Below are 21,231 nucleotides of genomic sequence, written 5' to 3'. Positions count from 1 at the left end.
CCATTCCCACAACTTCCCAGAGGATGTCTGGTTCCTCCTGCTTTTATTTCAAGTGCAGCACACAGAAAAACAGGGACTATTCTTACCTTCGTGGCACTATCATTGCAATTATAATGTCTGCCCTGCCTTGACTTACTTTATCAAACACCTACATGTAATATGCTAGTTTTTATTTCTCCTTTTTTACCCATAGTGATTTGTTGGCTAAGTACTCATTGTTTAGCTCGTTTTTCGTTCTGCTGATTCTGATTCTTGTAGCTTCACATTTCACACAGCTTCAGATGGAACTCTTTGAGCAATAGGTGTGGTTTAACGTCTGTTTTACTAGAAAATCTGAATAGCTTGATATTCTGTGTCCAGTTCAACTTTCTAGGCAATATAAACTTAACTGGTGCACTCTCCTCAATTCTTGAAGTATGGGGATTAAAAATCTGTGTAATTGTGCTGGGATACACATGCACAGGCCTGTGGGAAAAGCAACAGATATGCTTTCTAGAGGAGGATTCCTCCTTAAATTTCATAGCAGATAAGTTATGAAAACACCTTCAAATGTCAAAACACCTTTTGAAGTTATGATCGAACTCAAATGTCTTCAAAACCATTCTGATAATCTTTTTTTAAATATCAGAAAAATCCATTTTTCTCTACCTGTGTTTTGGGAATGGTTCATTAAATGCCAACGTGCAGCTGTTAAGAAGATCTACCAGAAATAGTGTTGTTGAAACATTCACAAAATCTACTTCCAAGGCACAAACCCTAATAGTGGGAATGCCTTTATATTTGACTAGACAGGTCACTGTAAACAAATTCAGTTCCAAATCATGAAAATTTCCAAATTTTCCATTAAACCTGCTTATCATTTTTTGCTAAAGCAGGTCATTTGCAAAATCAAATCTTAAGCATCAGATTAAAAAAACCCCAAATATTTCTGGGTCTGACTCAGAGACAGAAAATCTGTGACCTTTGAAGTCTTCAATTACTTCCTAGAACCTGAATTTTCACCTCCAAATTTCTTTACTGAGCTTACCAAAGAACTTAGAGCAATCCCTCAGCTAAAGGTCACAGTGTTGTGTGGTGTTATCTGGGGTTTTATTATTTCCTCATAAACTATGACATTTATAAAATGTCAGCAGCTGAAGAAATCAGGGCTATATGAACATGGAGGAAGAGTTTAAAAAAAAAAAAACTTGTTTACTTTGGCAATTCCATCAGTGGTGGTTCAGAGTTATGAGTGTAACGAAAACAAATAATCTTGTTTGCAGATATTATTAATTACTGTCCCAGCTTGCCAGACGTTCATGTTAGTACACTTGGGAATAAAAATTAAGTCAAATCATACTTTATTTAGAGTGACTGTGCTATTTTCAGTGACTGTGCTATTTTCAGTGACTATAGAAAGCTCTCTCTTGTCAGAACTAAGAGTACATCTCACTTGCTAATCCCAGCCAGGGGTGATCCACACTCAGGTCATTCATTAGGATAAAAAGATCTCTGGGTTATCTGATTATGAGAAAGATTATTTGTGGGGAAAAGAGGGATAGTCATAGTGACAGATATAAATAATAAAGATAGCCTTTATTATTAAAGATATTTATTAAAGAAAGCCTTTAGAAGGCAGTATGTGAAATTATAAAAAAGGGACAGCAGAGGAGCAAGAGTGAGCAACATCCCTGACTGCAGCTTTAGACCAAATCTACCAGTATAAAGCAGTGGAAATCCTCTGTCTTCAGTTTTCTTTATTGTTTGTTTATTTTGATTTACAGCAAGATTGGGTTCAGCTCAGGTGACTAGCTTGGAACAGGTTTTCTGACTTCCACTTGGTTAAGTTACACTAATGCTTGATTGCCCATCCTCTAACCCCTGATAAACACCTACTGAAATCAGAGGGATAGAGAAAAAGAAAATCTCTATTTATCTCAATTTTTCTTTTTAATTTTTATAATCAATGTTGAGTCACTGCAGTGAGTCAGGGAAAGGAACAGCAGCTGTTACATCCATACTCCTTATTTCTGGATTCTAGGTAGATGCACTGTCTGCAAGCCTGGAGCAAAGCAGGAGGATGAAGGGTTTTGGTTAGAACCAGGCAGAGAGCTGGGCACAGCTGAGGGGGAGATCCTGACAAGAAAGATTTCTGTCTCCCCAGAACTATTGATTTTCGTGTTCTTGTGTTGGAGTTACAAGTGCAATCTGGCAGCCCTGCTGTGTTAGCAGGGACACACCTTCCCTCAGGTGTGCTTCAAGTCAGGCAGGAGGAGACACAATTCTGGGAAAACTGATTGAAATTTTGGAATGAGATTTGTAATCTGATTGAGAATCAAGAGTTTCTCATGGCCTTTACCAGAGGCAAAATCTGATCAGAAATTAGGAGACACAGTGGGGGAAAAAAAGGTGAAGAGGGGGTGAAAAGGTAGCTGACAGTAGGGATGGAGAAGTAAATGGAAAAGCAGAGAAGTGAAAAGAGGGGGTTACAGGTATAAACAGCACAAACCAATACAAAACCTCCTCTATAACTTAGGTATTTAGAGTTAAAATCAAACCTGTTCTTTACGCACAGCAATGGAACTGATATTTCAGTTACATCAGGGCAAATTCACATCTCTGTAGACATTCTTGTTTATTTCTGGGTATCTCCATGTTACATGTAATTAAATTGTTAATTGACATTAAAAAAAAGTGGAAAATATATTTTACCATTTTAGAGCATTGATCAGTTTATACCAAACTGTAGACTTTCTATTACAGTGCAAATAGGAAGCATTAATTATGTGATCACAGTGGAAATGGGTGCTGGCCATAACAAGAGAAAGGAACATGAGCAAGTCATCAGTGAAGATAGGGCTGGGAAGGGATGACATCTATTTAAAATAATATCATAGACACAGTTGTTCACATCCAGACTTGTTCTCTTGCCTCCTTATTGTCAGCAAAGGGAATCATGGCAGAGATTTACTGGTTTTTACTCTTTTTGCTAAAACTGGTATCTAAACTACGATGCTCTTTGTCTTTTTAAAATGTGTTCATAATTCTATTTGCCAGCAAAAATTGGTAACTTGCATTGAGAAGCTGATACAGGCATGTGGTCACTGAAAAGACACATGAACCGGAATAAAATAGACTCAGTTATCTGTTGACAGTGAAAGACTACTAAATATCCTCCAGGAAACATGGGCTTCAGTTCCTTCACACTTTACTAATTCAACAAGTTTGTGGCTGCAATTTGGGGCCCCTTAAATGGCATTTCATGGCTTTCATCACTTTGTATTTTTTGTTTGTTTGTTTGTTTTTTTAGGAAGTGAGATTCTGATCTCATTATCAGTGTAAAATCCTTGGAGTTGGACAAGGAAGGAAATGGGGTGTGAACAGTCGGTATTGGCTTTGAACAACTGGGCTGAGTATGGAGCTGTGCTCTCTGCTACCATGTCATTGTGATGAGATATTGAGACAAGCATGGATTTTGGTAAGATACTGCTGAGGATAGAGTCGTTTTGCACCTTTTCCCAAAGATATATATCTTTCTCTTGTTTAATGCAGTGGACTTACTGGTATTTTTGGTGAGTCTGTCATGGTTTCTGCTAAGTGCATGTGTTCTTTTATTCATTACAGCATTATCACTTTTTATCCTTGAAATGGTAAGGCAACTTCACCTGCAGAGGAAGCAGGGCCTGTAGAGATAATTTGGCTTTTGAAAGGAGAGTCGATTGTCAGCCATTTCTTTACATTAGTAGATGAGTAGGAGAGGAAATTACATCATTTTCAATACAATAGCAAGGTTCAGAAATGTTTCAAATGAAAAGATATGGTCGTTAAACATGGTAGAAATATTTCAGTGCTTATTGCTAATATCTGTGATTACTCTCAGCATTTTTAATTGATCTGGTTGCACTTTTCTTAACCTTTCTATTCAGAGCTCCTCTTTACATGGGGTCCAAAGTCACAGATAATCTATGGGATCAAGTGTTGATTTTGTGTTGTGTTATTGATAGCATACATCATATAGTGCTGGTTTTGCTCTCTGCTTCAGAACTTTTAGAACTGGAAAATAATATCATATTCAGCAGTTCATGATACTTTGAAGATGTGATTTATACCACCAGGTTTAAAGATTCATGACTTGATTCCATAAATCACACTAAAAAGATTGGTTCACCAAGTCAGCCCTTGTCAAATATTCTTTGAACTGAGAATAAAGGGTTAGAAAAATAAAACCTGTATGGCCTCACAAAGAAAAAAATGAATTAATATTAATTCTGTGCCTCCAGCTGTAGTGTCCCTTCACACATAGGACATTGGTACCCCTGCCTCTGTCAGCACTTCCTCATCTGTGTCCCATTCTTCTCATGCTGCTTCACCTGTGAGCTGAATACTCATGAGCACAGTGGAACATGACTGTTCTGCTGCAGCAGCAGCAACTTCTTCAAATCCGTTGGTCCACCTTCTTAAAAAATGTGAATCATTATTAGCAGCTCCCACCCTTTGTCAGGTTTCACTGAAATAATTCATTCTTTCTATGATTCATCTCAAATCTGCTGGAATCTCTTGAGAAAATCATCTCATATAAGTGCAATGTCACAGAAAGACCAGGAAATGACCAAAAAAAATCATATAGAAGTAAAAAGTTCTGGAGTATAAACTCTGTTACGGGCAAAACCATTTTCTCAAGACAAGAAACACACCCTATAAATGATGAAGAATATGAAAATCAATATAATAATATTTCAATTAAAAAAAATCAAATACCACTTGACTGAATTCAAAAGAGGATGCAGGGTGCATCTAAGATGAAGCAGAGTTTGCATAAGCTAACTCTCCATATATCTAGAAGATCTAGCTAAGATTCAGCTGTATCATGAAAGTGGAAGTTTGGAGAAGGAAGTAAAAGTAGGCAGCCAGCTGAATACTTTCAGTCAGACTAATTTTCTCCCACAATATCATGAGCTTGATATGATTAAGGAAAATGAAAGCTGAAGTTTGGCTTTCAACAATGGGCAAAAAGAGGACGTGAATGAAAAGTTTTCTGAATTAATTCCTTCTGTGATGTCTGAAACCTTTTACACAGCCCTGGACTTCCCTCTGCCCTCAGAAAAGGTAAGTTGGGAATATTTTTATTTGATTTTCATACATCAAAGACACAAGCAATCCTACCTGTTTGCCTCTCTTCTAGGATGGTATTGGATCTTGCCGTCTGCCTTGCAGCTACAAAGTGCTCTTACCACAGGCTCAGAAGAGATGCAGAAGAAATCAGCCCAGGTCAAGGTAGTCATGGACTTTGATCCTCTTTCTCTCCCCTCTCCTGCCTCATCACTCCTTGTAGCTTACCCCAAACCTGGGCTGCTGTTCTTTGGGCATAGCCTACATGACTGCAGTCTCGGATTTACAAAACTGTTTCCAACCTCTTTTTTGCTGCTGCATCAGTGTGGCCAGCACAGGTTTTTCCCATGAGAAATTTTCTTGTGTTTTATAAATAAAGATAAAGTTTGGATGTTGTTGGAACAGTGTCCCAGAACTTGGACAGTGCAGGCCTGGCCAATCAGGCCTGGGGGAAGGCTTCTGACTGACCAATCTGGGTGACTTTTGAGAACTCTATATATGTGATGAAATCAAAACAATAAAGGTCATTCCTTCTTGCCACTGAGAACTGGTGCCTTCATTAGGTACCAGTTATTCATTAGGTACCATTCATGTACCTTCATTAGTGCCTTCATTAGGTACCATTCATGATATTATTATATAAATCACTTCAAATATGATTTTTTTCTTTTCCAAACTCATGCAATAGAGACAAATAGAGTGCTTCTCTAAGACAGAGAAGCCCCACTTGACATCATTTCATATCTGTAACCCCCTGCTGACCTGCAGCACATTTAAGCCTGTAAAGAACAAATAACACTGTAACACTGACCACTGTCCCCACAGCAAGGGAAAAATAAACAGCAGCAGAACAACTTCAAACCCAGCGACCTACTATGAATTCAAGTGAAATTGTTTTAGGACTTATGATCCCTCTGTCCTTAGGTGTTCAGAGAGGGATGCCTCTGATATATAGCACTGATAAGAGGCTTATTCCATTAAGCTGTAGTGATTCTCGCTTTCATGCATCATTTGACAGAGAAAATGAGAATTTGCAGAAATAATAGCTAATGTAAAGTATATCATGTCGCAGTGCAGTTAGACAGGTAGGAAATAAAGTTTATGTATTATGTTAGAGAGTGGTTTGCACATTTTATTGTATGTGCACAGAGGAGCACTTTCGGGGTTGGTTTTTTCCCCACCGAATTTAAAATGATGAAAAACATTGGGTTTGGATCAGGGTATATCCTCCTAACAGACGGTAGGATTTCAGTTTCAAATAAATATTCTTACACAAGTCATAAAGGTTAAATTAAAACTGGATGAAGAAAAGGAAAGCTGTAAACAGAAGCAAGAGGAAAATAAAATGGTAGTTGGCTCAAATAACAGTTTTATAGTTCCACAGCCTACCTTATATCTTCAGACACACACCGACACCTTAATGCTTAAGTAATGCTTCTGGGACATTTTTTCAGGGCTATTTCAAAAGCTTCTCAAACTGGCTCTCACCCTGCTTGCTGAAGTTCACACTGAAGAGGGATTTCTTCTCCATGCATTTCTACTTATGGGAAGACGGCATTGCAAACATCAAGAAAATGCATTTTAATTATTGTTTTTGATACCTAAGAATAGATTGGCAATAATTAAATCATTCGTTGAACAGCAAGTTGTGAAAGTCACTTGCAGTGGCAAACTATATCACAGCCTGTTAAAATTTCCAAGATTTTTGGGCACCTCATAAGCTCTAAGATGGTAGATATTTTATTTCTGCTGCGCTTTAATGCATCCATAACTTGATGGCCCTTGTGGGCAATAATCTGAATTTTCTAGCACAAGAACCATTTACTATTATTCACAAAAAAGGGAATAAGTAGCTTAGGATATAACTGTTTCTATAAGGAAATAAAGAGACTATGGCAACTTCTATAATGAAGGAAATCATAAGCACTGTTTTAAATTGTGGTCTTTGCATAGCTGTGCATAAGAAATTAGAGGGGGGATGTTATGAATTTGATTATTTCCCACACTTCAGAAACAAGATATGAAGGAAAGGAGGGACTTTGCTCCATTCCTTCATACAATGCTATTAGAGGAGATTTAGCTTAACAGGATTTCACAAACAGGCCTCAATTATTTTTAATAGTGCTGACAGTTGCCTGGAAACTTTTCCTACACTCAGGAAACAATAAACAATCAAAACCTTTTAAATTTAGTTGAAAATTGATGGTTTTCTCCTCTGCAGCCCTTAAATAGAAGATATAAAGGAGGAAAAACTCTTCCAGAGTGTGTGTATTGGTTCAGTAAGTGAAGCAATGTCCTGGGATGTGTAAAACCTGGGCTCATTTCACTAGTCAGTTTGTTTGCGAGGGAAAAATTGTTTTCTAAGACCATGGAGATAGCAGCAAAACAGACAAGTTAAGGGACTCTCCTACAGGAGAGTGCACAGGCAAATGAGTAACCAGCTTGTAAAAAGCATATTTTCATCAAAATTTAGTTATAAGCTTCCATTTTTTTGCCACATATAAAACAATGTACTTTATTACCTCCGTAAGATTTTCTTTATCTCAATCCTAATCATAAAGGATAAGCAAGTTCATATTAAAATATTGTCAATTTCCTCAAAGTCTTGGTCCTTTGTTTATAATGACCTGCTTATCTCTAAATTTAACACACATTGTGTTGTTTCGGCTTTCAACTCTCTGTTCACCTTCTTACTACCACACTGTTGTATTTCAGACATGCAAAGGCTGAAAATACCTCATTGCTTTCAAACTAAAGAAGAAATTTGCAAGTGGTCACAGTGTTCTAGTGGTGAAGCCTTTGCTTTTTAGATGACTTGACCCTCCGAGGAGGGCAGAGAACATTTGCTCTTTGTTCCTTTGGAAACTTTTGATTAGGAGGGAAATACTCAACAAAGTGCTGTTCGGAGAACTGGGAAATGAAATCACTAATTTTGCTTTCCACTGCTTTTGCTGCTGAGTGTAACTTCCCTTTTGCTGCTATTTCCATGTCATGACAAATAACTACTCCAGTTCAAGACTATGGTTCTCATTATATATGATAGTGTTCTGAAGTACAAAACTGATTTATAGGCCATGTAAACATAATATGGGAGCTCAAGGTGTGGTAGCAAATGGAAGAACATTAGAACTCAGTGAAAAAAGAATGTGCATGTCTAAAGACTTATTTCTGTACTTGCCTTGAGGCAATTTTTAACTATATTTTTTTTTTCAGCTACTATATTTGGTGTAGCAGAAATCACTAAGAGAAATAGGGAGAGTATAACTGAAGAAGAAGGCAAGTCATCACTGAATGTAATAGGTTTTTACCACCTTGTCTACTAATGTTAGAACATGGCAGACATCACTGCTTTCCTAGGTCAGCCATATGCACAAAATATGCTGTAATAAATTTTTCAGAGCTTCCAATTCTGTTGTTCCCCTAAGTTCCCAGCAGCCATCATAATCTTGTCTTTAAAATATAGCAGTGTAATGCAGAACTGTGATGAAAAGGTTCTGAGTCTTTGACAAGGGAATAACAGTTTAATTTCATGTTTGAAAGCTAAATATTTTTAGTGGCTGATCTAATCTTTTGCTTTTCTATTTATTGTCTTCAGGATAAAAGTTCCTGTTTTAGGTGAATGTGTTTCTATTTATCTTGATTTCACAAGTTTTTTTCTTGTGAAAGTATTTTGTAGCACAGAAGCATATCTATTTTCAGGACTGTGATTATTTGAGATTTGGTTTGCTTCAGAAGCACAGAACCCAAGGTATTTACAGAGTACAGGAACAACAGCTGTCATTCCAAAGGCATTGAATCTGACTTCTAGATGCTGAGAGTGACTGTTGCTGTTAGCGTTTTGTGTTTGAAAAAACTGTAGGTTAAGCCCTCTTCACCTGTTCACAAATGATGTGAACTAACTACACTTGTATGAACAAGTTCACACAATTCCTGGGATGTGAATTCCAATCCAGTCAAGAGAATCCCATGAGACAGTGTGCAAAGGACCTACTTCATTGCAAATACCATGGCATGAAGGAAAAGGTACCTTACCCATCATTTCAAAATCCAGTCTGAGAGGTGATCAAAGAACTAAATTGTATCTCATTATTTTAACTACCATGTACTGAGTATGGTGTCATGGTAAAGGTTCTCAGTCTATTACTTTACTATCATTAATGACTAGGAATGTATACTTCCTTCAAGCTTTGTAGAAGTGATTTTGAAAATTGAATTTTGTAACTCAGGAACTCTGTCTATAGGAAATGAAACTTCTTTTGAATCAAAAATAACCATTATGTTGTTTCAATGCAATCAGCTCAGTCATCATAACCCATTGTTCAATATAGAAGACACATAGATTTTTCTTGGCATAATTTATGCATAAATTTCTTCTGAACTGATAATTTTTTATTGGTAAATACACCAAAATTTCTTTCTTGTTCTGCTCTTGGTGTTTAAAGTACTACAGAAGTATGTACTGGAAAGACTGCATGATACATTCTAAGAATTTTTTTTCCCATCGAGGCTACTTTTTTAAAGATTGATGACATAAAAGTAATGTTTGTGTAGGTACCAGACTAAAATGACAATTTTAATTTTCTTTTTCTACAGGAACATAAAAAAATGTTTTTTTTATTATAGTGGAGTGTTTTCAGTGCAATCTGTTCTAAGCAGTAATGATTTGTCTGTCGTGGACAGTAAGAAGGCAAACTCAGACACTGTAAACCAGACAGTTTTCCAATAAAACTTGAGCTGGTACTACCAGCTAGTTTTATGGAGACTGGTAACACGTGGATTTTATGACAACTCTGTAACACGGGCTGGGGATCGGCCGGTGACAGAAGTGAAAATCCTCATATTCCACCACAGAGCTCCCCTGCTCTTATCAATGGTGTTACACCACCATCTACAGGTGCAGCTGAGACTGAGCCATGGTAAAGGAATCCCAGCTACACCCACATCATAGTTACTAGTTCCTCTTTGAGATAATGCATACAAATACTTTAAACTAGTTATGTACAACCACAATACAACTTGAAAGGCATTTCATACCAGTGAAAAATGTTCTCTGTAGTGTGTAACCTGAACGTTTTGCATGAGTGCCAGAAAAGCAAGTCCTGTTTACACTCATCCTTCAGTCCAGTAGGATTAATATCATTTCAGTGCATGCTTGTTTTTGGCCTCACTGAGGATTTAAGACATAGTGAAAAATCTTGTTTCCCCTTAAAATGTAAAGTCAATATATGAGAAAGGTTTTCCTTCCCAGAATTTCTCAAACAATTGGCTCAGAAGGTATTTTGGGTTTAAGAATAATTGTAAGAAGTTCCTGTTTTGAAGCACCTTTTGCAGACCAAGATTTTGCTCTTTTGCAGCCCATTTTGCTAAAAGTTGTCCAAACGTGACAGTGCAACTGCCTGACAGTGACAAATCTATGACAACTTGCTGAATATCTCCTAAAGGAATCCTTCTTGACTGTCAGGACTGTGAGTAAACCCGTGGGGGTCCAGCAGAAAGGTGAAGGGTTTGTCAGGAAGGGTATAGTTCAGATATTCTCACTCAGGAAAGTAAAGGTGGTTTTAAATCTTATTCTAAGAATATGTTCTTTGCATCTTGTTATTTTAGGACCGAAAGGTGAGGATGTAGTTTTGAAAGAGTCATGAGAAAGGACCAAACACCCTCACAGCTGGATTTGCAAATGTCTTTGGCTGAGTTAGTTGATGAGAGGTGAGTAGATCGTTATGTTGATATTTCTTTGGAATTGTCTAAAAATGAGGATTTAATCGGTGTGGAATTCATGGCATAGTTTCCGTGGTGTGATATAATCCTTTATACAGGCAAATTTTTCTTAACAAGCCCTGAATGATTTCTTCCCTCATTTATGGCAGCTTATCTTTAAAGGTTTAGAAAAGAACAACACACCTAAAAATAGATTGTAAAAACTGTGCTTGGATCAGGTAGCTCTCAACGACCCTGGGAACTCCAGTGGTCATCACCACCTTGGGTCTCCTTGTATTCAGTGTGGGTTTGGATAGTGAAATTATTTACCACATACAGCTGAATGTGGACTGCATAAAGATTAGTGTAAAATTCAGATACATACAGTTAAAATGGAAAGTCTCAACCAAACTCCAATCTACCCCCACAGCACTCAAACATCCACTGTGTTTTCACTGGGGGTGTTTCTCAGGGTCTCTGAGTAGTGCCCCTGGACGCACTCACAGCAGCAGCTGGGTAGGCAAGGCTGCCAGCTTCTCTCCATCTGCCCCTAAACTCCCCTCCGAGTCAAACCAGGTCAAATGAGGTGACATTTTGACTCCATGTTTTGGAGACCTGGGGAGCACTCATTGCTCATGTCTGATGCATAAGAGTGCCATTAAAATGTGTGGCAGCAACCACAGGGAGATGAAGGTAGAATCTGTCCAAGAGAGGAGAGAGCTGAGTCAGTGCCTCTCCCAGATGGAGAGGGTTTGGTTTATCCCTCCTGTGTTTTGACTTCCCGTGGTGAATCCATGTAGAAAGAACATGAGACCCACACAGTCACACTGGTGAAGGAACATTCCTGGTCCCTGCAGTGAACAAACCCTTTAATTACAGCCAGGGACAGATGAACGGAAACGCTCAGGACTTTCCATGTGCACATCCCCCTGTGGAGACAGAACTTGGAGCTCATGTTCTAGCAAATAACGAAGCTTTATAAATGTCATTTTTAGCTGAATTAAATTACACAAGTCCATGATTAACCAAGAGATCAGGCAAGAAAGACTTGAACATCCTGCAGCTTTTATAGGACTCCACATAAGGCATTAGGAAACACTAATCCTGCAGACTGGTTGTTTATGAACTACCCACACATACCCATAATTAAATTTATGTTAATTTTTGTTGTAACTGATCTAAGGAACTCCTTATTGTCAGAACTTTTAATTATAAAATATAAATTAGCCAAACATCTCTAATACAAATTGCTATTCTAATTTATTCTAATTCCAATAAAAACCTAGCTGAGTACTAAAGTTAATAAAGAAAAGTGATGTGATATAGTTCTGGTTCTTGTGCCCATGATAAATTTAGTTAAGAATCCACACACAGCTGCAGCAAACAAGCAAATATTGAATTTCATATTTCCAACCTCTGTTTAAGCTACCTTTTTTCTGTTTGTTTTAAAATATAAACCCTCTCCTTGCTGGTTCCAGATCTTAGACTGAATTTCTCACACTGCCGCATCTACATGTTAATTATAGTTAAATACAGATATTTGAGGTGGCTGTGTGAAGAATTCTCCTGCAAAGACTCATCTTTTCCTGTTAAAATGGTACGTTTAATTCCTAAATAAATCTGGATAGAAGGTTCTGTATGGGGTATAGTTTGCAAAGAAAATTCTAGAGCCAGTTCCAAGTATGCAGCAACCCCCAAGTTTTTGGGGTTTTTAGCACTCGTAAACTCTCGGAAGTTGTGTTTGGCACCTTCCATTTGGATTACCTGTTGAAGACCCACCTGATGAAAATCCAGCCATGGGGAAACAGTTTGGGGTGAAAAAAATAAATGGGACAAAGGCTGGTACCTGATGCCATCAGTTTGATGCTGATATTGTGTGTTCACTCACTGCCTGAGCCTCAAGTAACTAAAATGAAACATTTCTGTAGTTGTAGACAGTGCCATTTCGGCCATGATCACAAGATGGCATCGTTACAAAACCCTTCCCTTCGAAAACCCCACACTTCTCTAGGTAGGAAAAGTTTATCTATTTTGCCTTTGCTTAGGCATAGAGGAGTGTTTATAGCTTGAATACAAGCACCTCTTTTTGCCTTTAAATTATTATGTTTCAATAATTTAAGTATTAAATTATTGCATTATTATTTAAATGATGCACTTCTGAATATTCTTAAAGTGTCAAATATCTTCTGTGATGTAGTACGTAGATAAATATTCAACAGGGTGATCAGTGCTTTGTCTGCAGTGATAATGGCTGACACAATGATCACACAGCTTTTTAAAACCAAACTCAGGAAAGGATGTAAAGTGATTTTAATGGAAGTTACAACAGTTCCATAATCTATGTAAAAGCGCTGTGAGCTCACTGAGAGTACTTATTGCTTTGTCAGAAATAAGGGGATCACCACAAAACAGATCATGTGGATCAACACTCTAAGAGTTGTGCAAAAAAAAATTTAAAAAAAAGAAAAGAATTTCTCTCGAAGTGTGTACAAAAGAGGGAAGAAGCCTGGCAGACACATGAAGTAATCCTTCTGTTCTCTTCCCCCAGGAGAAGGCTTCACCTGAGGTAATGAGCTCCCTTTGTCCTTTCAGGGAGATATGGATCCACTGGAGAGAACTCAGGAGGAGGAATGAAAGTGGTTGGAAGTTCAGAAAGAATGTCAAGTAGTCTGAGAAAGAACAAGGGAAAAGTTATCACAGAGAAAAAGAGATGTTTTTTCAATGCTTCAAGAGGTAATGAATACATGTAGCAAGGGAATATCAGTTTGAATTAAGAAAATAGAGTAATGAGGCATTCCTTACATTAAATACATGCTTTAGAAGGTTACAGGGTTTAAATTATCTAAATACAGATTAGAAAGGTTCAGGCAGACATTTGTCCAAAATTGCATGGTTAAAACTGATACTGGTTTGGAGTGACTTGTGGTCTAAAAGCCATGCTAAGGTCTCTGTTTAGTTTTCCATGCATATCTGTAGACTGACAGTTCAACAAACTCTCATTCTCAACATCACACTTTGTTCAGTTAACAGGACAGGGACTGGACCCCTCTTCTGGCTTTTGAAAGCTGGGACAGCGAATTGTGTAGTGACTTAGTTCTGTCACTCAGTTACTTTGGCTTTCCACAACCATGTGGCCCAGCACCTACTAGTTATTTGTCTTTATTTCTGCAGCAAGTAGCTTTTCTGTATTGAGTACCTGTTTATGGCCCTGAAATGGAATTACAGGGTAAATACAGGGAATTACAGTGTAATGTAGATACAGGAAGATAGCGAAGGAAAAGTGTGACCAGTAGCTAGTGACATATTGCTATCAGAATGCACCGTTGGCAGCTGGATAAAGCTAGACTTAGTCATAGCAAGGAGCACAAGGAGAAATACGCAAAGTCAACACAATAAAATCAGGTTTCACAGGCAACTGAGAACCAAGGGAGACAGAGGGAAGTGTCTTGAAAAGCACATGGAAATGAGCACTACTGGATTCCTGGGTAGCAAAGACACTGCCATGAACATCAGGATGTTCCTTCTGGTGCAGAATGTGAGGCACTGGCAATTTGCCATAAACTCCTCTCCTTGTCATCTCTTCCTTGAGAAGATCTGGTGTCACTGACTCATAGGACTCCACAAGAGGAGCATTAAACAAGGTGTGACATGAGAGAAGAGAGGGAGATACCAGGGACTGTATGCAGAACCATTTTACCCCATCTTCTTCACTCTCCCTTTTGCTGATAACAGTTAAATTCAACTAGTAGCTATTTTCTGATAGGACATTTTTGTTAGACTAACAAGAAATTCTTGGCTCATTGCAGACTCCCTTTTTGTCCTATGACAAATTTTATTACACTTCACTTGCATAAAAACAGGGAGGGAATTGTGCTGTTTATATGTGATTAAGTATTTAGTAGCTATATGTCTGAGTGTACTTTAAGAAAAAATTATATAGCAGCTAACAAGAGACAAGTAAATTCTAGGATAACTGTTGCTGTTCAATTCTCTTTGGAGACTATTTTTAAATCCAAAGTGCACTTATGTAAAGAAAAAAAGAATTTAAAATTCTTCTTCAGTTTTCCACATATTTCACATATTAAAAAAAAATTCCAGTGGGAAAAAAGTCTTATTCTTGTGTAGAAGTGGGATTTTGATGAGATTAACTCATTTTAGGCATAATTTAAATCAGAAAAGTACATCTACAAAGATTTTACAGTACACTAGCAGATACGTACTTTATACATTTCCTAAATATGTGCAATTGTTATTAATATATTTCTGCAGTGCTTTATGTAAAGTGCTTAATTCTCTTCACAGTTAATTAAACCATTTGCTGTTCAAATTGCTGTAATCATTGTAACAGAGAGTGGGTTTTTGGATCACATGCTACACCTTTTACTCAAAACCTATTTCAAATTTTGAAAAACTGAAGATAGATCTCTCCAACAATAATTCCTATTTATTCTTTCTACCACTGATCCATGTCACACCTCAGCAGTACCTGTTTAGATGAGTTTAAATGTGTAAAGCATAGAAGTGCTGCCTGGGTTCTCTGGGAAGCCAAGTGGTGCAGGTCAGAGGAAGTACAAGCACCTCTCTGCTCCCTGTGTGGTTTTAAGCCAGCTTTTTTTCACCTGCAACCCAAAAATAAAGTAGTGCAGGCAGAAACTGCAATATTTCTGCTTCTCTTTATAACCACCCAGTGTCACTGAGATGCCCAAGTTAATCCTCCAAACACTGTGGTTCGTGCGTTTGGAATGAAATACAAGCTCCAAAAAACCAGGGGTTGAACAGTTACTGGTTCACCTCACTGCCTCCAGGGCCATCCCTGGGAGCTCCTGGAGAGCCAGCAGGAGGTGGGGCTGGGATTCTGCCCAGCCTGCTGCTCCCAAGGGCTGGGAGTCTGTGCTGAGCCACAAGGGACACAGCAGCACCCTGACAGAGCCTCTCTGGGAGACACTGCCTCTGGGTTAGGTGGGTGCATCTCCTGCTATTTCCTCTCTTCCAGCTCAACCTTCTATGTCTGTTTATCAATATGCCTGAAAGCTGCCTTAACTAAGCCCAGACTAAGTAGTTGAGATGCTGTGATCTGTTTGCCAGCTGGCAGTTTGAGATTAAATCAGCTCGACCTCGTGCTTGCTGGCAGCCTTCTGTTTGCACCTTCAAACACACCTAGCATTTCCTCGAAAGATTTCTTTGAAATTTGCCATTTGGGGGAGCACCTTGAAAGGCCTGCACTCCAAAACTCATTGCTTCAAGAAGATGGGAAAATATCAAAGCATTGCTAGAACAAGAGGGGTTGGTTTTCCTTATTTTTAAATCCTTCCAAAAGTCTGTGATGAGATAGAGTAGAATTAGAACCCAGTGAGGTAGATTTTCACTCATGAGCTCTCAAATCTGTCTTTTTTTAATAAATAAGAAAAAGATAACATAAACAGGAGTGCAAAGAAACAGTACCAGATTAATTTTCCTTTTTTTCTAATTCCTTTCCTGCTTTTCTGTACTCCTTTTCAGTCATTTTCTTCCTTTTTATTATTTTAATAAGGCCTAATTATGGGGGGGGGGGTTTAGTACATCTGAAGTAATTTTAAAATCTGAATGTAGTTAAATGCGTGTGCATCTGAATAATAAGTGTATCCCAAGGCAACCTAATATACACTGCATTTTGCTACGCAGTTGGGTTTAGAAAAATAATTTTCATGATTACAATTGTTTTGGTTTAATGGTATGGGTAATTATTGTGGGTAAGCATTTATTTCAAAAGTATTTTTCTTTTTTCTGTGAAAAGATTTAATAGAAAAGGAGTATTGAATTTTGAGAGCTTCTTGGCATTTTAAAAAGTCATAAGCAAGATAAACTATAATTATTTTTGAAGACATAGGTACTGTTTGCTCTTTTGCAGCATGAATTATCTACTAATCTTGTAATAACTCAATCAAACTTGAAACAATAAATATTCTAGCTGCCTCTTACAAAAGTCTTCTTAGAAGTTTCTGTTCTTTCCACAATGGAACAGGATTTCATCTAATGGAATTGCACTGTCAAAACAAACAGAAGTCAAAGGCTTTAACAAAATAATTTTAGCTTAATCAAGAAAACTGCAGTGAAGAAGTACACTTAGAAGATTGAAAATCACCTTTTGCTCTTTCATTTTCATTTGCCAAAGTTCTTATAGTTCAGATAACAGGCAATTAATGGGTACAAAAATGCCTCTCAATTTCTGATGTCATTCTGACCATGTTCTTTCTTAGATTACTTTGTTTTTTGAATCCTGGATGTTGAATATGTTATGATGCCAAAATACAGTTTCTGAAGAGCTAAAAATACAAGGAAGATAGCTAGAGCTAAGCCATTACTTGTTGTGTTGTTAATGTTTTATAGGTGAGCTGCATTAAACTGCCGACCAGTTGATCACAGACTATCCTTATGCCCTTCTTCTCTCTACCTACAGCAGCTGGAGATTCCCTGAAGACACTGTGGCCCTTGGAGATCTCTCACTGGAGCAGGTTTGTCTGAGGAGGAAGAGCAGGGAGGGACCTTAATCCCCAACCTACTTCTGCTGCTGAAGGGGCAGGAGAAGTAGTTGAGTTGAGCCCAGGAAAAGATGGGGAGGAGGTATTGGATTTTATTTTCATCTGTTTCTCATTATCCAAATGTATTTTAGATAGCAATACATTCAAATCCATCTTGCCCAAGTTTGTTCTGTCCTAGATGGGATCCAGTAAGTGATCTTCCTGTCCTTGACCCATGACCTCTTCCATCCTCTTTTGTCCCCTTGCCCTCCTGAGGAGGAGCAAAGTGGGGTGAGCACGTGGGTGAGTGTTTGGATGCTGGTCAAGGATTATCCACCACACATTTACATTCAGGTTATATAATTTCTATTTTATCCAGATTAAATTATATTTGAGCATAAATTAATTTCTTATTTTGTATTTATATTGCATAGTCTAAATTTATTGCATCCAATCTCATTTGATAGACTCTCTTGATTGCTACAAGTGACAGAGTATTTTTACCTTATCAGATAGAAAGGTGAATGTCCTGCTGCATTTTCCTCTGTGTTAATACACACTTCCTCTGGAAAAGAGTTAGAACAGAAATTCAAGGACCTGTAAGGTTGTCCTCAGATTCTCTGTGGGAATAGAGGTAGGATTCCTGATTATTTCAGTCCTTCTAAATCTGTTATTTCTTTGTGGAGCAGCCAGAAATGACTAAAGAAACTGTCAAAAATTACCATGGTTGTATGACTGCGATGAATCTACTCTGTTCCAGAGATAATGATAAGAAGTGTTGAATTTTGCTGGTTTTTTGATTGTAAGCTACACGTTGCATCTGTTAAATAGTGTTTTGGCATAAAAAACATGAAAAAAACTGATTTAATATATTTTTGTAGCACCCTTTCAAATAAATGTAGTGAACCCTTCAGAGACCAGAAAATCATGTTAATACAGTTAACTTGCACTTCTCTCCAGGAAGCACTCTTGGGGTTTACCAGTTCATGGTGTGAGGGACACATGGGATTGTCTCCTTTTCCCTGGAAAATGTAGAGCATCTCCAAGGCTTAGACAATTTTCTGTATTGTTTCACTGAAGGAAGCCAGAATTTAAAACTAGCTATTATGGAAATCACAAAGAACTACCCAAAGCTACAGTATTTGCACAGTTCCAGTATTCATACTTTACCTGTCCGTGCAGTCTGGGAGGATGGGATTCTTCAGCTGAAGCCATTTAAAATGTCTGGCTCTAGCCTGAGTTGTTTTCTGTGCTGTTTACAGAGGTAGCTGCTGGCAGGGGGCACTTGAACACAAAGTCTGTCTGCATGTGTCAAGTTTTTGATTAATCATGATAGCCTCCAATGCTGTGAATCCATAATAAATCATAATATTTCATTAACTCTGGATGATTCAATTACTTTATAACTTTTTGTAAAGCCTACAGGAAGTTAAGCTGTCTTTCTTTATATTTTTCATATATTTCAATATTTAAATATAAATCTGAATAATTTCTGTTCTAGCTGATGAAACTATTACTTTTAATAGTGTATTTATTTAGTTTCATTTATTTCTTAATGTTTTATCATACTGTATTTCTCCTAGGAAGAAAAGCCTTAAAATTTAATAATGAAATTTTAAACTCTTTTTTGGTCTTCGATGAACATTTTTACAATTTATTCTAAAATTAAATAATAGGATACTTTTACCAATAACAAAATAAAAGGAATCCTGAAGATTCAGAAGCCTGAAGGTGACTTTTATCTTCCTGTGTCACTGAGGAAAACAATTACAAATTAGCTGCTCTTCTGACACAATATACGTGCTTTTTGTACATCCTCTCGTGGCTGCCAATATGAGCTACTGTAGTGGACTCTTCTCTCCTACGGAATGCACCAAGAGGAATCTTTTTCTGGCTTTTGTCATCTCTTTTACAGCAATATATTCCATTTCCTATTTTTATACTTCTGATGGCCTTGCTGCTCTAGCTAAAAGTGAAGTTCAAAGCAATGATGACAGAGGAAAAAAAGACATACTTTTTGCCAAAAAAAGTGATGATCTTCACGTGGAGAGTGAAAAGAGTTTACTTAATAAAACGTTTAGAAATTTCAAACAAATCTTGGGGAAAGAAAATGGAGAGCTACCACCTGAAAACAAGAAATCTGAGAATAAAACCACATCCATTTGGACACAGTCATTTACATTCATTATTAATGAAGAAGAGAAGTGTAAAGACAAAACACCTTTCTTGGTATTGCTGATCTCAACAACAGCAGCTGAAATTGAGCACAGGAATTCCATCCGCAGTTCCTGGGGGAATGAAGCTGCAGTTCCAGGTGTTGACATTGTCCGGCTCTTCATGCTTGGCATGGAGACCAAGGGTGCAGATGAGGATCTGCTGCTGAGGGAAAGTGAGCAACACCATGATATTATCCAACAGGACTTCCTGGACACTTACAACAACTTAACTCTTAAAACCCTGATGGGCATGAGGTGGGTGGCCTCTTACTGCAACGGCACGAGGTTTGCCATGAAGACAGACACTGATGTTTTTGTCAATACAATGCACCTGATTGAAAAGCTCCTCAGGCCTCTCCCGCCTCCCACCTACAATTATTTCACAGGCTGTTTGATGAAAGGGCACCATCCTATTCGGGATAAAGGCAGTAAATGGTACATATCAGAAGAAGAATTCCCAGGTAACAGATATCACACTTTTTGTTCAGGAACTGGCTACGTCTTTTCTGGAGACCTGGCTGCAAAAATTGTCAACGCTTCTTTAACTGTTAAATACATACATTTGGAAGATGTTTACGTAGGGTTTTGTCTTAATGCAAAGGGAGTAGAAATAGTACCTCCACCTCATTATTCACTGTTTAACATACACAGGGTCTCATTTGCTCCTTGTGTGTACAATAACATAATTACATCTCATCACATTCAGCCATATGAGCACATAGACTATTGGAAAACACTGCAAGAGAAGAAACACATGTGTTAGAAGAGGAAGGTCCATACTGGAGCATCCTAGGAACTTTCCATGACAACGGAAAACGCAGGGGATGTTTTCTTAGTAGGAACAGAATATCTGTGTAGTGATCACCTTCGAGGTCCAGGTACATCATGAATCAGATGCCTAGGTTTTGTCTTAGGTTGCATTTAAAGAATTTTTCCTTCATAAAGAAGCCTTTCTCTGTTGAATGAATGCTGATTGGTATGTTACTTAGTTTGGGATGAAGCATCAATTAATTTTTATGCCACTTTAAAATGCAGCAAGACACCATATCAACACTACTGAAGAAGAAGCAATGAAGATGCAATGAAACTTGTTTTTTCATTAACAAGTAATAAGTGAATGTGTAAATTTTATATTGCTCAGATGTAATTTGTCCACATACCATTAAATGTACTTGTGTGGCATTCCAGTGTGACTAAAGAAGAAAGCATGCATGATAACCTGTGCTGGGCAATTAGTGCCAGAAATGTGGACAGAAACTGCTGCTTCAGAAAATCTAATATTAGCATTTCCCAGATCTCAATGAGTGCACAAAGTGGCTGCTTCTCTCTGTAGTTGTATATACAAAGAGCACCTCACACACAAGATACCACTTGTTAGTTATCACAGAGATATAATAAAAAGAGGAAAATTAAATGCTGATAGACCGTCTTGGTAGAAATATATTAAATTACATTTTAGGGCATTCAGCTGTGTACAAAATATCCTCATAGTTAAGTAAAAAACAAAATGATGCTTAGCAACCTCAGAAGATAAAAGTTTCAGGCCAAATCCCTATCAGATGCACATGGGAATCCAAATGTCAGTGACATAAATACCAAATACTGGAGGTAAAGTGAGGATACATTATATGCATCCCCACTGACATTTCCTATACATACATTATGGTATTTAATAAAGAAACCCCTGAATCCTGCAGTGCAATCCTTCTGTGCTCTGTGCAACATGTGGAGCT

General features: G+C 37.7%; 1 protein-coding gene across 11 annotated transcripts; it reads left to right on the top strand.

The window, feature by feature from the left end:
* The first annotated feature begins 5,148 nt into the window (after positions 1-5,148).
* LOC146434055 (beta-1,3-galactosyltransferase 2-like) lies at positions 5,149-20,629 on the top strand. Of its 11 annotated transcripts, none has more exons than XM_085068338.1 (6): positions 5,149-5,253; positions 10,693-10,794; positions 13,378-13,518; positions 17,222-17,276; positions 17,750-17,916; positions 18,866-20,629. In XM_085068338.1, exon 6 carries the CDS (start codon positions 19,116-19,118, stop codon positions 20,259-20,261), a length of 1,146 nt encoding a protein of 381 aa, XP_084924464.1. In that variant the 5' UTR covers positions 5,149-5,253; positions 10,693-10,794; positions 13,378-13,518; positions 17,222-17,276; positions 17,750-17,916; positions 18,866-19,115; the 3' UTR covers positions 20,262-20,629. The 11 variants fall into 11 exon arrangements, with proteins under 11 accessions (XP_084924464.1, XP_084924461.1, XP_084924463.1 ...); XM_085068335.1 differs by having other exon boundaries at positions 17,152-17,276; XM_085068337.1 differs by lacking the exons at positions 5,149-5,253; positions 10,693-10,794 and having other exon boundaries at positions 13,370-13,518; positions 17,152-17,276.
* Positions 20,630-21,231: the final 602 nt, after the last annotated feature.

Source organism: Lichenostomus cassidix, chromosome 8, assembly GCF_008360975.1.
Source record: "Lichenostomus cassidix isolate B80296 chromosome 8, HeHo_3.0, whole genome shotgun sequence".
Taxonomy (NCBI): domain Eukaryota; kingdom Metazoa; phylum Chordata; class Aves; order Passeriformes; family Meliphagidae; genus Lichenostomus; species Lichenostomus cassidix.
Note: the sequence above shows the minus strand (reverse complement) of the source record. Positions and strands in the feature narration are given on the sequence as shown.

Excerpts from the sequence above, each read along its gene's own strand:
- LOC146434055 (XM_085068338.1), top strand. The coding sequence starts at position 19,116 with ATGAGCTACTGTAGTGGACTCTTCTCTCCTACGGAATGCACCAAGAGG.